This window comes from Oreochromis aureus, linkage group 5, assembly GCF_013358895.1.
Source record: "Oreochromis aureus strain Israel breed Guangdong linkage group 5, ZZ_aureus, whole genome shotgun sequence".
Taxonomy (NCBI): domain Eukaryota; kingdom Metazoa; phylum Chordata; class Actinopteri; order Cichliformes; family Cichlidae; genus Oreochromis; species Oreochromis aureus.
The window spans coordinates 27,342,733-27,358,490 of NC_052946.1; the positions used below are offsets into that span (position 1 = coordinate 27,342,733).

Below are 15,758 nucleotides of genomic sequence, written 5' to 3' on the forward strand. Positions count from 1 at the left end.
CATTAGGTCTGCTGCTCTGACATCTGGCTTGTGTTGTGTCAGCTAACTCAATTTTATATAGTCTTTTTTTTTTTTTTTTTTTAACGTTGTGACCGATGCCTTGAGGACTTGCACAGCAGACGATCTTATCTGGACTTTCAGCTGGTAGGGAGCATGTTTGGACTTTGAGGCCAGAGCACGCAGTGTCTTTTCCAAAAATTCAACAAGTTATAATATAAAACAACTGCTGTGCAACGATGTCCATTACTACCAGGAACAAAAGATTTACCAGTAAGACAGTGGAGCCAACCAAAGCTGTCAGACTACGCACTATTGCATTCTGCAAATTCACCTTTAAAAAGTATAGGAGCTAGAGAATGACAGGCACTGAAGCAGGTGAAAGGGGAGGGTTTTTTTATCATTTAAAAGTGTTTCAGATCTGTGATTAGCAAAAGAGCTGTCATTGATTATTATATTTAGCACATTACATATATTTAAAATGACGCAGAGGACATTTTTCCCAGGTAAGGGGATCAGGCCTCCTTGTGTGACTCCTAACTACACTCGTTTTTTGGGGTTGGACACCCACACCCCAGATCCCCCCTTTAGCCTGTAAGCAAATTTGAAAATTATAGAGCGAATGCCTCTGGTTTAGGCTGTGCTCGGGTCAATGAGCTGCGTCGGAATGTGGATTGCTTTAACTATGCGGCTACTTGAATTTATCATTCATTTATTTTTTTAACTGGTCATTCCTGCCAACCTGTTAGAAAAGATTATCAGAGTATTTATGCCATACAACTTAAAATTTATTTAAACCTCATTTAGGTCACTAATTCATCTGCTAAGACCCTAGAAATATGGACAGGAGTTATACCACAGACAATGGTAGGAGGACGGTTTTATCTTCATTTGGGAATTTTTTAGCAACCCTATGAAAAATCCTCAGGACTGTAATATACACACACACACGTTAAGAATTTTTAATTATCTACTACTCTACTCAAACATGGTAATACAGTAGGTTATCAGGTGGCCAGAGTGAAAAGTTTACTTGTCAAATAAGGCAAAAAGGACTTGTTGCTTTTACTGTATATCAATCAATTGCGCTTGTGTGTAGTAACCCTCCAGACTCTGAATGAGCCAAGAATAACCCTAAAGGTTTGTTTCAGTTTAGTGAAAGATCACAGCATGGATTAAACTAAGAACTTTGTTATGGTTAGTCCCTGCTTTGTCATAGTTGCAATATTAAACACAGATAAGGTTATGAAAAAGGCTTAATATCAATTTAAAACAGGCAACGAACAAGCCATCAGGTGTTTCAGCCAAATGTTTTCTTGACCCAACCTTTCAACTCAATATAAAAAGTCCCCTCTCCCCCACATAAACACAGAGATGCATTACCTTACAACCATACGAGGAGAAAGAATTCAGAGTCGGCATGTTTTTCTTTTTTAATCGCCAGTTGGCAGTTTCAACATTAATCCATCACTTACAAGCAGGTGAAGCCGGCATTGAGGCTTTAACCGTTGAGGGGAAAAGACGGGCACTTCAACTTCACCGTGATCCATTTACACCCAGCATTACAAGAACCTGCCTGGCTATAGTGCGTAACGAAAAGAGTTGAGAAGGTGGGGGCACTGTAAACACTTTGGCCCTTCGAGTTGAATTACATTAATTACACCAAAAGGAAGAAAATGAGGCATCAAAAGGACTCCTAAATCAGGCAAAAACATTACGTGCTTTGGTGGTACTTTGGTTACTTTGGCTGCAGCTTGCCTCTTGACTTTAGTGATGAGCGGTTATCGCTTCAGGACCGATCCCAGTTTTTTAACACAGCTTGAGTGCAGTTTTCAATTAAGTGCTAACACAGGTCATTATTAGTGTGAACACACTGGAATCAGGCCAAACATTTGCCTGGCCTAAGATGCGGGAGAAAAACCTGTCCCATCATGTTCCATCTCGAGCCGCTATGAGACAGAGAGAAGAGTTTAGATAGAAAAGCATGAGGATTTGTTTTATTCCATAAACAGAGAGGGAATGACAACCAACAAGAGAAATTCTCTTTAACAGCAGTAGCACTTGATGGTGTTTTGGAAGAGTATGGGCAAGAAAGAGGAGAGAGAGCCGAGGAGTTTGGCGTGTGTTGGTGTGTCAGAGCAGAATAAGACGAGATGAAAAAAAAAAAAAAAAAAGCTTCCACAGCTTCATACATTTATTCTTTTTAAAAAAAAAACAAAAACAAAAAAAACTAACCATTTAAAGCTACTGATGGAAGCTTTAGGTGGATGCCATTTTACCAGCAAAGTCTAGCTTCAACCAGAGGCAAGTCGTTCAACGCTCGCTAGTTAGCAGAAGCTACCGTTAAGGGTACCGTTTTCAAACGTCAGCATCACCAAATGGATTGCCAGATGCAACTTGTGAATTAATGTCTTTAGCATTTCATTTAAAGGCTGTTTGAGGGGAAGAAAAAATGTCTTTGTATCCCTGAATCACTGAGCTATTGTCCAGCCTAAAACCAAACACAGCACCCAGAGTGCAACATGGTTCAAGTGCTCCCACCCACCAAACACCAACACCATTCTGGCCACACCTCTTCCTCTTTCTTCTCTTCTTCCCCAGACTTGCAGGGGAGCTCAATAGCGATAGTGGTCCGGTTTGAAGGGTCCCTCGGTGGGCAGGCCCAGGTACTTGGCCTGCTTTTCTGTCAGCTTGGTAAGCTTCACTCCCAGCTTATCCAGGTGGGCAGCTGCCACCTCCTCATCCAGCTACAGGCACACAAAGAAAGACAAAATGAGCAAAAACATGTTAAAAAAAGATTCCAGTTATTTTTCTTTTCTGCCTGTTCAGTTTTCTTTTTTTTTTTTTCATTTTTCCTTCATGCTTTAATGTCTGCCTGAAAATATTAAAAAGCAGAAACTTAGAATTTCAGAAGAGAAAATTTGTTTGCAATGGTTAATTTAGTCTCAGAGGTAATTTTTGGTCACATCTTAAGATATAATAAATTACTGAATAAAGGTATATAAAACTGCTTTTCACACTCAAAAAAAATAAAATAAATAATTTCTGTTTGAAAATCAATGTATTTACGTGTCTAAAGAAATTTGACTTTAAAAAAAAAAAAAAGAAGTCTAGTTTAAGTAAATATCTTACATTTCCTATTCATGTCCAACAAAGTGCAAAACAGATACAATGCAAGTGCTGCATAAGATAAGCAGTATTATCACAGTGTATGTTCTGACCTTCTTAGGCAGGAAGTAGACTCCCAGAGGGTACTTCGCAGTGTTTGTCCACAACTCAATCTGAGCCAGCACCTACAGTAGAGAACTCGAATTTAATAAAGACTGCAAAACAATTATGATGTTATCACTTTGTTTCAAAAACTTTGTATCAAAGTTACAAATGTTAATAGAATTCTAGTGTTAAAGATGAAAGTTTACCGCATACACAATCATTCTTTTCTCTAGTATCGCTGACTCAGCCTGAGTACCTGATTGGTGAAGGAGTTGCTCATGACAAATGATGGGTGTCCCATGGCACAGCCCAGGTTAACCAGCCTGCCCTCTGCCAGGATAATGACGTGACGACCGTTCTTCAAACGATAGCGATCAACCTGAGGAGTCAGAGGAGAATCAACAGCTGTGCAGGGACAGTTTAGACATAGCAGGAGACATCTGCTCATCCTTTGTGTTGTGTAACGTCTCCCCATCCTAGCTTAGGATTTACCTGAATATTTAGCCAGCTCCTACAACTACACATGTATCAGGGTGATTAAATAAACTGACAGCTGCAGTACATATTATGTTAAGCTGTTGGTGGGAATAACTCTGAGTCCCCAATGTGTTTTAGAGTCTCAGTGTAAACCACCACCAGTTTCTCTCTGCCACCTTATGACACAGCTGCAACACCAACAGTTGGACTGTAACGCCTCAAGGGGCAGTAAAAAAAAACAAACAAAAAAAAACTCATATTGGGGGTTTTTTTGTTTTGTTTTTTTTTGCTTGTTTTTCATGTGGAGAACTATTTTGGCCCCCACCTCATGACCGACACACAAAGCAACAGAATACAGAACACTTCAACATTCACCAACATCATATTAACAATAATGCCATCTTAATATACATTTTAGTATATACTCTATAACCAAAAACACAGAATTCTCTAAATTTTAAAGTAGCTGTCATTGTTCTGACCTGAGGCTTGACATTGATCTTCTCAGCAGCATTTTTGTTAAGCCAGCTGACGTCAATCTCACAGTCAAAGTGTCCAATATTACAAACAATGGCGTCGTCTTTCATTTGCTCAAAGTGGCTGAAAGTGAACACAATAAATTATAAGCTGTTTTTTAAATGTGTAAGAAAACTCACAAACAATGAAACTGTTTGAAAGACATGCGAGTTGGTCAAACATACTGTCCCAGGATGATGTCTTCACAGCCAGTGGTGGTGACAAAGATGTTTCCTTCCTTACAGGCCTCATCCATGGTTGTAACCTCATAACCTGCAAGACAGAGGAGAACAACATTCTGTTTCAATAACAGAAACCTCAAATTCTCTCTCTCTCTCTCTCATATATATATATATATATATATATATATATATATATATATATATATATATATATATATATATATATATATATATGCATGCATGCATGTGTGTGTGTGTGTGTGTGTGTGTGTTCCTGTCTAGCTATCTTTGTGAGGACCAAAATTTGCATTCTAGTATGCTTGTGAGAACCAACAGTCACTTGTGAGGACAGACACACTGGTCCTCACAAATTTGAAGGCATTTTTGAGGCTCAAAATGTGGTTTTAGTGTCAGGGTTACAATTAGGTTATGGTTAGGTTTAGGGTAAGGGTTAGGTATTCATTTTTAATGGTTAGGGTTAGGGCAGGGGTGGGCAATTCCAGGCCCCGAGGGCCGGTGTCCCTGCAGGTTTTAGATCTCACCTTGGGTCAACACACCTGAATCACATGATTAGTTCGTTACCAGGCCTCTGGAGAACATCAGAACGTGTTGAGGAGATAATTTAGCCATTTAAATCAGCTGTGTTGGTTCAAGGACACATGTAAAACCTGCAGGGACACCGGCCCTCGGTGCCCACCCCTGGGTTAGGGTAAGGTTCTAGGGCAGGGGTGGGCAATCTCAGTCCACGAGGGCCGGTGTCCCTGCAGGTTTTAGATCTCACCTTGGGTCAACACACCTGAATCACATGATTAGTTCGTTACCAGGGCTCTGGAGAACTTCAGGACATGTTGAGGAGCTAATTTAGCCATTTAAATCAGCTGTGTTGGTTCGAGGACACATTTAAAACCTGCAGGGACACCGGCCCTCGTGGACTGAGATTGCCCACCCCTGTTCTAGGGAAACCATTCTACTTCCATTATGTCAATGAAGGTCCTCACTAAGGTAGCTGAACAGGCTTGTGTGTGTGTGTGTGTGTGTGTGTGTGTGTGTGTGTGTGTGTGTAATTCTGATTTTGATCATGTTTTCAATAGTGCTGTCAGCATTAATCTCGTTAAAATGACGTTAACGCCATAACTGCATTAAAGCGGCAAAACTCCATTAACAAGTTACTGCGGCTCGCCCTGTGCGTATTTTTTTTTTTTTGTAAAGGAAACATATATAAAATGCAAGTTTCCCAACAGGTTACAACTGATTGCTCCCATATTTAAGTACTGCACAGTTTTGTCATCTTCATCTACCTTCCATAGCAGCCTGAAGGGCGTTGATGGGGTCGATCTCAGTGACGATGACACGAGCACCGAATCCTCGCAGAGCCTGGACACAGCCTTTACCCACATCACCGTAACCTGCCACTACTGCAACTTTGCCAGCAATCATCACATCTGTGGCTCGCTTGATACCATCGATCAGACTCTCCCTGCAGCCGTACAGGTTATCGAACTTACTCTGTGGGTTGGGGAAACAATGTTATTACATGGAATGAAGAGGCTGTTCCAGACTGAAATGAGGCAGAAGAATACAAGTTGACAGGTTGGTGTTATTAACTCAAAATCTAGTTCAAACTCATTCAATTAGCCATATCATCACTGTATTCAAATTCACCTCAAACAGATAATATTTTACAACTACTCCATTATCTTCAAATCTATAGGATGGAGAAAAATAGATCACCAGATAAATATTCACAAGGTCACACATTTTACAGACTAATTAAATCAGGCATATTTATAAACTACTTAACATATTTATATTTCCATGAATGAATAAGTCCACTAGCAAGGATGTTTATATTTTTATACATGATAGGCTGGAGATTAAAAAGCTCAGCATTGCTCACCTTGGTGACAGAGTCATTGACGTTGATGGCAGGGATCTTCAGTTCGCCCTTTTTCAACATCTTGTACAGGTTGTGGACACCTGTAGTGGTCTCCTCCGACACGCCACGGATACCTAGAAATACAAAATTGCTTAAAAACCTGGAACTTTATATAAACTTTGACCGTGAAGAATAAATCATGATCATGCACTAGACTTAATATAGATGTTTTCAAGCCACAAAAGAACAGTAACAAATAATGTACATAATAACTAAACTCTCAGTGGTTTGGTGTACCCTGTACATAGTTTATAGATTTGTTTGAGAATTTTGGCCATAACCATAAGCGACTGATGGCTATCACTGAGAAATTAAGGACACTGCATGGTTATACAAAAACAATACAATCAGTCAGAAGGGATTCACACTTTGAAAGAACATTAGGTTCATTATTTCTAATGAACCTAATGCCGTTTTAAAACAAGACCTGAAACTAGTGAGAGATACCATAAATTCATCTTGAAAGGTCATATATCAAGTGACCAGTAGTCTTTTTTGCATCTTCAAATCCCACCAGCAGGAATGAAAGACATATTTTCCTTTATGTTTTACCATAGAAGTGCAGGATTTTTTTACTGTGTTGAAAAATGAACACAATGAAGAAAAATGTTCACAAACAACAAATAGAACATTATTGGGACATTGAGGGTAAAAGTACCTCTCTCACTTCTTTAGTTGTAAAGCCACTATTATTCTCTATATACAGGACAGCTGGATTTTAACAGGATGTTTGGTCATGCAGTACACCTTTGTGTGAAACTGTCGGTGGGAATAACTCTGAGTTCCCAATGTGTTTTAGAGTCTCAGTGTAAACTACCACCAGTCTCTCTCTGCCACCTTATGACACAGCTGCAACACTAACAGTTGGGCTGCAACGCCTCAAGGGGCAGTAAAACTACGTGCATTAAAGTGCAATAAGAGCTTGAGCCCCCACCCCCCCCTTCCCCTTTTAGCATTTTCCCACTACACTTAAGATAATGGATCATTGACTGGAAACAAGTCTTGCACAATACCAAGAGCAAAAATATTGTTATATCATGAACAAACAAGTTCAAGAGAGTCGTACATGAAGAACTTACGAGCTTGGAAAAATTTGCATGAAAAATAAGAACGCTTACAAAAAACATCAGTGTTCATATTATTAAAATAACGTGTTGCAGCTGCTGTATGCAGTGGCCAAAAGTTCAAAGAAAGATTGATTCATGCAAGATTTCCTAAGAATAATAATAGCAGCTTCATTTTACACCGTGAGTGTAGATGCATAAAACCAACCTGCCAGCAATTTAGGGTACTTTGTGTGGACCAGGTTGGTGAGGTCTCCTCCATCATCCAGGATCATGTTGAGGGGCTGACCATCTTTGAAGTACAGGGTCTGGTCAATGCACCACACATACTCCTCATCCGTCTCACCCTTCCAGGCATATACTACAGATGGACAGAGATATATTTAGTAACGTGCTTTATTTCTAAAATTCAGGTGTGTATATTAAAAAGTCCTGACAGTTTTGTCATTTATTTAAAACATATTCATTGTGCTTTGGAAAGATCTTAAGAGCATGCACTTCCTCCTAACTGTCACTGCCAAGATTTTAAAAAAAAAAAATTAAGAATGCTTGCAGGAAATGAGTCGGTTCTGAGACTAATTATCGAATTCATTTTTCAACTTGTCAGTGTGTGTTACCTGGAATGCCAGCCTTGGCGATGGCAGCAGCAGCGTGATCCTGAGTGGAGAAAATGTTACAGCTCGACCACTGAACCTGAGGAGGAAGAGTGTGGGTCAGTTTAGGCACAAAAAACTGAAGCTACAATCACACACACTAAACAGGAAATCACCACAATCTATGAAATAAATATTTACATGAACCCAGGTAACCTAGCTGTTGATGAACCTCTGTGGTAATTGATTTTATACACAATGTGTAAGGTGACATGTTAATAAATAACAGCTTGCTGGCTTTGAGTGCATTTAACTGGTTTTCTGGCAGGATTCTTACTTGGACAGAAATGTGTAGATAATGGAAACCAAAGTCCAACTAAAGCAAGCTACAGCACACTGTGTACTCAACTGTCGGTGGGAAAAACCCCGAGTCCCCAATGTGTTTTAGAGTCTCAGTGTAAACTACCACCAGTCTCTCTCTGCCACCTTATGACACAGCTGCAACACTAACAGTTGGGCTGCAACGCCTCAAGGGGCAGTAAATCAGTCACAATGACGTGCAATGACACCTGGTGAGAAAATCATTCAGCACATCTAGATAAACTTTAGTAGCATTTGTTGATTTTTAACTTGAGATTTTCCAATCATCACATTCACCCTTTCATAATGTAACATTACATAATAAATCAAAGTAGGTTTTTTGTGCACATAAAACATGATTTTTCCTGAAGTCAAGTTGTTAGAACCTTAAGGCTATTACCTTGTGAACAAATGTCACTCAATGCTGCCATCTACAGTTCAATACACTTACTAACAGTTTTAAATATGCAAAGGTGACTGTAAGTCAAGTCACCACCTATACAGACAGAGTAAAACCAATTTAGGGAAGAAGAAAAAAAAATGGGGAGGGGAGATTGTTATTTGTTCTCTGCTAGGTCTCAGGGTGCAGGTTCTTGCAGGACAAGACCAGTTGTGGTCAGAGAGATAAAACCAACATGATAACAAGATACAACGGCCTTGAGGCACACAGAGGGGGAGAAAAGCCAGACTCCAGATGGGCTGTACCAATAAATGAATCAATTAATGTGTCCTCTACTGTAGTTGTCTTGAGGGTCTGCACAGTCTTATCGAAAAACAACAAAAAGGATTTTGACAGATCTATATGCATCAACTTTAAAGGGACCAACAGTTTGTTCTCAAAAAGACATTACTATGTCTAAATGCAGAAAGTAAGAGGGCATATGTGCCCTTGCACAATGTAGGCAAAGTTACTGGAAGCTCTCTTGATAAATAAATATTAAAAAGCAGCTTTTAAATGTCACCTCAGCTCCGAGGGCAGTGAGGGTCTCGATGAGAACGGCAGTCTGCAGGGTCATGTGGAGGCAGCCGGCGATACGGGCTCCCTTTAGAGGTTTGGACTGACCGTACATCTCCCTCATCTTCATGAGGCCAGGCATCTCGTTTTCTGCCATGTCGATGGCCTTACGTCCCCATTCAGCCAGGCTGATGTCAGCTAGAAAAGAGACAGCAGGTTGTCAAAAGGAGTACAAAGATAAAACTGATTAATGCAATAAGCTTGTTCTCTGGTCCAGCATTCTCAGGTGGATGTTTTTTTTGTCAGGTAAAGCCTCATATATGCATCAGACTTGGTCTGTTTATTCAAGTCCAAAAGTTTAAAACTTGAGTGTTTTTCTTTAAGGAAAACACCTGTTAACATAAATAAATAAAAAACAAATGGCAGTCATAACATTCATACGTTATTTGTCTGGAGTGTTCCATTTTTCAAAAAGAACTAATTGGAGGGAATAAATGCATAAAACCACATCATCAGGATGTGGTTTTGCAAATCAGCAACTCTGTTGTGTTTTAAACTGCAGTTTTATAAGTCTCAAAAAGGCAAATCTAATATTTTTAATTGTGCTGTCCAGAATACCAGCAAAATTGTGTGCAAGTTTAGCACCCTGTGCATACCCAGTTTCATCTGCACAGATTTCTTATATGAAATTGTATAATCTTCTCTTTTCTAATCATCTTGTTGTGGGTGGAGAATTCACATGACCACAGCTGTGATATAACAGATTTGCACTTTTGGAGGTTTGTCTCTACACTCCCTTCTTTCACTTTCATAACAGCTGCTGTTGCTGCTGTTCCACAAGTTGGCCACACTGAGGAAATAAAATCATGTCATGAACGGCATGCAATAGGGAAGTGTGATTATCCTTTTCAAATTGGAATGAGCCAAGTAAGCCAGATCTTTACAGAGAGCACGTAAATCTACAAAAAGTCTGTTTGTTCTTGATCCTGTTTCTTTGTTAGCACTTCAGCCTCTTGTTGCTTTGTATGAAGTGCACTTTCAGAACAACTATGTGCCTATATTAATATCAAACCATTCCTACAAAGTGTAGAATGTGTTATGTCATGTACATGTACATTACATGTAAAATAAATATAATTTCTGACAACTCAATGCATAAATATTAGGATTCAAAAATGAATTATACTGGGGTTATTCAAAAGTGGAGCAGTTCTTACACAAAATCTGATACTTGTCTTTGCCACAGACAACAGTAAATTACATCTCTTTGGCTTTCGGAGTTTGTTTGTTTGTTTTGGGGTTTTTTTAGTTGTTGCTTTTACCATTAAGAAAGCAACTAAATTTTAAAGTGTGTAAACTGTGTGAGGGACAACAACAATGATGGCCAAGTGGCATTAAAATTAAGTCGACTGATTTGTTTTCCCTACAATGCCATCTGCATATTTGAAACCTACCACTAGTTAAGACCTTATTTATACACCTAATTTTTCTTGCTTTTAGTTTTAGACATAAATTCACAGCAAAAATTCCAGATCTATAAATACATTTTCTGACCACTGTCATAATAATTTAATAACATATGGCAGCACTACCAGCCTTGCTCTCAGAAACATGCTGCTTTGGCTTGTTACTGTAATCATAGCTGTCGACCCACTACAATAGCCTTCTGGTTAGGGCTGTGCAATAAATCACATTTTAACTTCAAATATAAACAATACATTCACTTTGAATGCTACAACAGAAAAACAAGTTTTGCAACAATTCGTCGTTTCAACTATGAATACACCTTTTTACTTGACAATGGCTTCCCCATAAAGGTCATGAATCTATTTTTTCTGTTTAGTTATAATTAGTAGTTAAAGGAAATAAATTAAAAAGTACATTTCTTCTTTCATAAGTTTATTAAACTTACCATTTCTCCAAAGTTAATGTAAGTTTGTAAAAGAATTGTTATTTATATATAATTACTGACCACAATGACTGTGGTTATGATTTTTTTGTAATCAAGCAGCACTTGGGAAGGCAGTGTACAATACAAAAGACAGTACTGATTAAATGTTTGTAGTTAACTACTGATTAACCATTTGTAATTGTACTTGTAGTAAATGAGTGTTATTGCATATATTAACATATCACAAATTAACAGATTCAGCTATTGTGTTAAAACTCTTGACCCTTGGATTGCATGCGGACTTCGTCTCATGCCTATCAATTAGCGGGATATTGCCTAACAGCTTCTGTTTCTAGGCAGCTGCAGAATATCATCCACGGCAGGTGTGGTTCACATTTGGTGCATTTCAATAGACCAATTGTCCATTTTCATGGCAGACATAGAAGCACAGTTCAAATTAATTAACAGCTCAGTTATAGCAAATTGTGACTGAGAACCAAATCTAATTCGGGAACAAAACCATAAAAACAAAACAAAAAAAAACAAAACTGTATTCCAACAGAGAGACCTGACATCAACATTATCAAGCTTACGCAAAGGCAAACACCACGTGTAGTGCTTCCGTTACTGGTTTGCAAGTCGCATTCAGTGCAGCTTTGTCTATGCCTGTTCTTGTCACTCACGCAGAAACTGGCGGTGAAGCGCAAGTCATCACGGGAGGTGTAGTTTACAAACAGCTCGAACCAAGGGTTCTTAGCGACACCGGTTCCACTGATAGACTACAACTCCCAGAGGCTTTAGGTGAGCTTTCGTTCACGGAGCAGCCCATGCCCGATGCAAGTATGGCTGTTACATGTCGATTCATTCTCAGAAATAATCAAAGTATGCATTATTCACATACCGGGAAAAGGAAATCTAAAAGTTAACTGCTAAAATGACTAAGAAACACCGACAAATTAACTGGACAGCTTGCTAAACTGCGGTAATAACATATCACGTTTCACCACATGCTAGCAAGTTAGCGGTAATAGAGTCCAGAAAGCCCTGCAAAGTCTGGGATAAGTAAAAAATTAGTCTTAGGCATATAAAAACATTTATTTCGGTATATGGTTGGCTCTACACTAAATTCAACGCCTATGGGAACCGTTACCCAACCTGCAAACTTAACGCATTACTAGCTAACTAACCGCGAACGTGCTTAGCTTAACTTGATATACAAGTACGGCAGAAACAATAAACATTGACACTGACCAACTTTGTAGGGAAGTTTCTCAGACATGGTTGTTTTGTGGTGTTACGTTCCGGTAAGGTTGAGAGAAACGGCAGCCTGGCCGACGGACAGAGGCAGAGAGGGAGGGACGAAAACATGACGGCTCGGTTTTTATCGTCGAAGCCTCATCCAGGCGAGTTCACTCGACAGGGCGACTAGAACGCGCTTCTCTTTTGAACTCCGATTGGCTGCAGCAGCTCCCGCCCCACGCGTAAACGACTTGATTGGGTAACGGGTGATGTGGGACGTCCAGTCAATCATGAAATGAGGTCTTGAGGCGAGAAGTTTGAGTGTGTAAGCAAGTTCAGGCTGGACTCTGTCGGCGGTTTCCTGGTTTGTAGATAAGTGACAGTGTAAACTACTTTATTCTATTGTGTAATGCCGACTGCGAAAGTTGAATAACATTTTGCACACAGGCAGCTGCTTTACGGTTATTCCTACACATACTCCAGTGTTCTTCCTATACAGCAACTTCATAGGGTCCTCTTGTAAGTTTTTCCTTTGTTAATAAATATGTTTTTTTAATAATATAGTTTTTGTATTAGGTCAATTTAAGGCTGCAGCTGAACTCAGTCTTCAAGAACTATGAATTTATGCTTAAGTGGGAAAGCAAAGTTGTAGGTTTTTTTGGAGGCAAACATATACTATTTCATGAAAGGCCACATAAAATCACAGAGCAGGAAGCTGAGGCGCATAGTGCGCGGAGGTCACCGGCTATCTGCAGACTTAATCCCTACAGTCGTCCAAACGTCAAGTGGCCTTCAAATTGAAAAACAGTGCATGGAGAGCTTTGTGGAATGGGTCTCTATGAGTGAGCAGCTGCATCCAAGCCTTACATCACCAAGCGCAATGCAAAACCGTTGGATGCAGTGGTATAGAGCAGGCCACCACTAAGACGTGTTCTCTGTAGTGACAAATCATGCTTCTCCGTTCCGAAATCCAATGGATGAGTCTGGGTTTGGTGGTTGCCAGGAGAACTTGTCTGCTTTGTGCCAAGTCTAAAATTTGGTGGAGGGGGGATTATGATGTGTGGTTGTTTTTCAGGAGTTGGGCTCTGCCTCTTAGTTCCAGTGAAAGGAACTCATAATGCTTCAGCATTCAAAGACATTTTCATGCTCCCAACTTTGTGGAAACATGTTGAAACAAGAAGGGGTCATCCCTGTTTCAACATGACTGCACACCGATGCATAAAGCAAGGTCCATAAAGACATAAAGAGCAACTTTGGTGTGGAAGAACCTGACTGGCCTTCACAGACTCCTGACCTGATAAAACCACCTTTGGAATGAATTAGAGCTGTGAGCCACACCTTCTGATCCAACAATAGTGTCTAAATTCACAAATGTACTTTTGTAAGAATGGTCAAAAATCCCCCAAAATACACTCCTAAACCATGTGGAAAGACTTTCCAGAAGAGTTGAAACTCTTATGGCTGCAAAGAGTGGGGCAACATTGTATTAAACCCTATGGGTTAAGAATGGGATGTCAATCAAGTTCGTATGAGTGTTAAGGCAGGTAAGTGAATACTTTTGGCAGTGTAGTGTATTTATCCCACAAGTTTTTCAACTTTTTGGTTTATTCACACAATATTTTATAATATTTAATAATTTTAATTAATATTTAAAAATGTAATATGGTTAGGTAAAAGATGTGTTTTTCAAATGTTTTACTAATGAGATCAAGTGGTCAGTAGGATCATATGTATGCTTTGGTTCCTAAACTTTGACTGGCTTTCAAATCCACCGTAGTCCCGACATCTTTGTTGACATTTAAACCCCGCACGCTATGAAAATGTGTGAGATGTTTCCTTTATTCAGTTAATTACACTTTAATTTCAAAACATGTTACTTTCATTGTATCTCCTTGTTCAGGTCTACCTTTTTTTTAAACAATATTTTTATTAATTTTCATTTTCACAAACAACCCATAATTACATAATATAATATGGTGTACAGTTCACAGCAATAAAAACAAAACAAAAACAAGCAAACTGAACACAGAACACCAGCTCAGATCCATCTAAACAATACCTGGGGTCCCAGTAATAATATACAGCATGAGAACTCAAGAAAATCCTTGTGGCATGACATTAGAGACATCAGGTCCCACATAGTTCAAGTAGGGTTCTCACACCATAAAGAATTGGTCTGTTCTTGAGTGTAATATACATGTAAGATATTCCAGTGGCACTAGATCAAACACTACTCTTTGCCAGCCTTTAACAGTAACAGTTGGTACTTTTTCATTAATGCATGCAATCACTGCATAGGTGAGAATACAATACAACCTACTATTATTCTTGGAGATTAAGCGCCGGCTTGGGAGGCCCAGTATGAGAGACACGGGGTCCATCTCCAATTCAAAACGCAAAATCGTCTCTATTTCAGACAACACACTAGACCAGTACCCTTGCAGTTTCAAACATGACCAAAAGCAGTGAGTTAGGGTACCAATTTCTGTCTAAGGTCTACCTTTTTACTCATAATACCTATTACTTGCCTAGATTTCTAAAGCTTTCATGATTATATAGCATTTATGTAATTATTTGTCTTTATGTGCCAACATGATTCATATTTCCAAAAACAGTAAATTTACTAAATACACACACACAGATAGTTTAGTCTCAGTGGAACAATCTGTCAGGTCAGTGGAGCCACCCAGTGTATTACAGCCTGTAGACTGGATTACCCAGTTAAAGCAAGTTCATACAGCCACTCCCAGACAACACCAGGAGTCAAAAGTGTTAAACCACTTCAACTGCCAAATGCTGCGTGTCAGAGAAAACGGAAACTGCACGTTAAAAGTAGGGACACTTGTATAGGCTTTCAGACAGTGTCATCAAGTAGGCACTGATAGTCATGCGCTTGGTTATTAACAGGAAAAAGGCCATAGCTGTTCAATCACAGATTCTACATGGTTCACTAGAGGATACTTGCACAACCGGAGCTGGAGAAGCAGTAATGGAGGACAAACAACTGAGCCAGTCTTTGTATTGTGAGGAAAACAAATTCCAATAGTGCAGATTAGACCTGATTAAGCAGCTTTTTGCTTATGCATGCAGAGAATTTGACTGCAGTTTAAAGGTATGCTAGGTCTAGAGTGTGCTGGATTCATACTATACAATATTTGTTTATGATAAGATTTGTCAGTTTAATGTTGTGAGAGCCATACATTTTTGTTCTGACTTGGCAGTGACGTGACAGTATGCACTGGTCTCTAAGCAAGGACCTAAGCACCTTCTGTAGCTGATACTATAGTTTTGTTTTGTTCTGGTAACATTTATTGCATGTCTACAGTCCTGTATAA

The 15,758-nt window shown here is 39.3% G+C and overlaps 1 protein-coding gene and 3 non-coding genes across 4 annotated transcripts; all 4 read right to left on the bottom strand.

Annotated features, from left to right (window-relative positions):
• Positions 1-1,405: 1,405 nt before the first annotated feature.
• ahcy (adenosylhomocysteinase) lies at positions 1,406-12,593 on the bottom strand. The gene is made up of 11 exons (XM_031735802.2): positions 12,436-12,593; positions 9,301-9,491; positions 8,003-8,078; positions 7,594-7,746; positions 6,283-6,395; positions 5,684-5,891; positions 4,389-4,476; positions 4,170-4,287; positions 3,467-3,589; positions 3,219-3,290; positions 1,406-2,744 (listed from the first exon to the last, which is right to left on the bottom strand). Exons 1-11 carry the CDS (start codon positions 12,461-12,463, stop codon positions 2,613-2,615), a joined length of 1,302 nt encoding a protein of 433 aa, XP_031591662.1. The 5' UTR covers positions 12,464-12,593; the 3' UTR covers positions 1,406-2,612.
• Positions 3,785-3,917, bottom strand: LOC116317163. Its single transcript, XR_004199233.2, has one exon. It is a non-coding gene; the product is annotated as a small nucleolar RNA SNORA17 (small nucleolar RNA).
• LOC116317164 lies at positions 7,080-7,212 on the bottom strand. The gene has a single exon (XR_004199234.1). It is a non-coding gene; the product is annotated as a small nucleolar RNA SNORA17 (small nucleolar RNA).
• On the bottom strand, positions 8,386-8,518 carry LOC116317165. The gene has a single exon (XR_004199235.2). It is a non-coding gene; the product is annotated as a small nucleolar RNA SNORA17 (small nucleolar RNA).
• Positions 12,594-15,758: the final 3,165 nt, after the last annotated feature.

Coding starts and splice junctions, on each gene's coding strand:
- ahcy (XM_031735802.2), bottom strand. CDS start 12,463: ATGTCTGAGAAACTTCCCTACAAAGTTG. Junction 3,590..4,169: donor AGATCAATGTCAAGCCTCAG/GTCAGAACAATG, acceptor CTGACTCCTCAG/GTTGATCGCTATCGTTTGAA. Junction 3,291..3,466: donor GCAACTCCTTCACCAATCAG/GTACTCAGGCTG, acceptor TCTCTACTGTAG/GTGCTGGCTCAGATTGAGTT.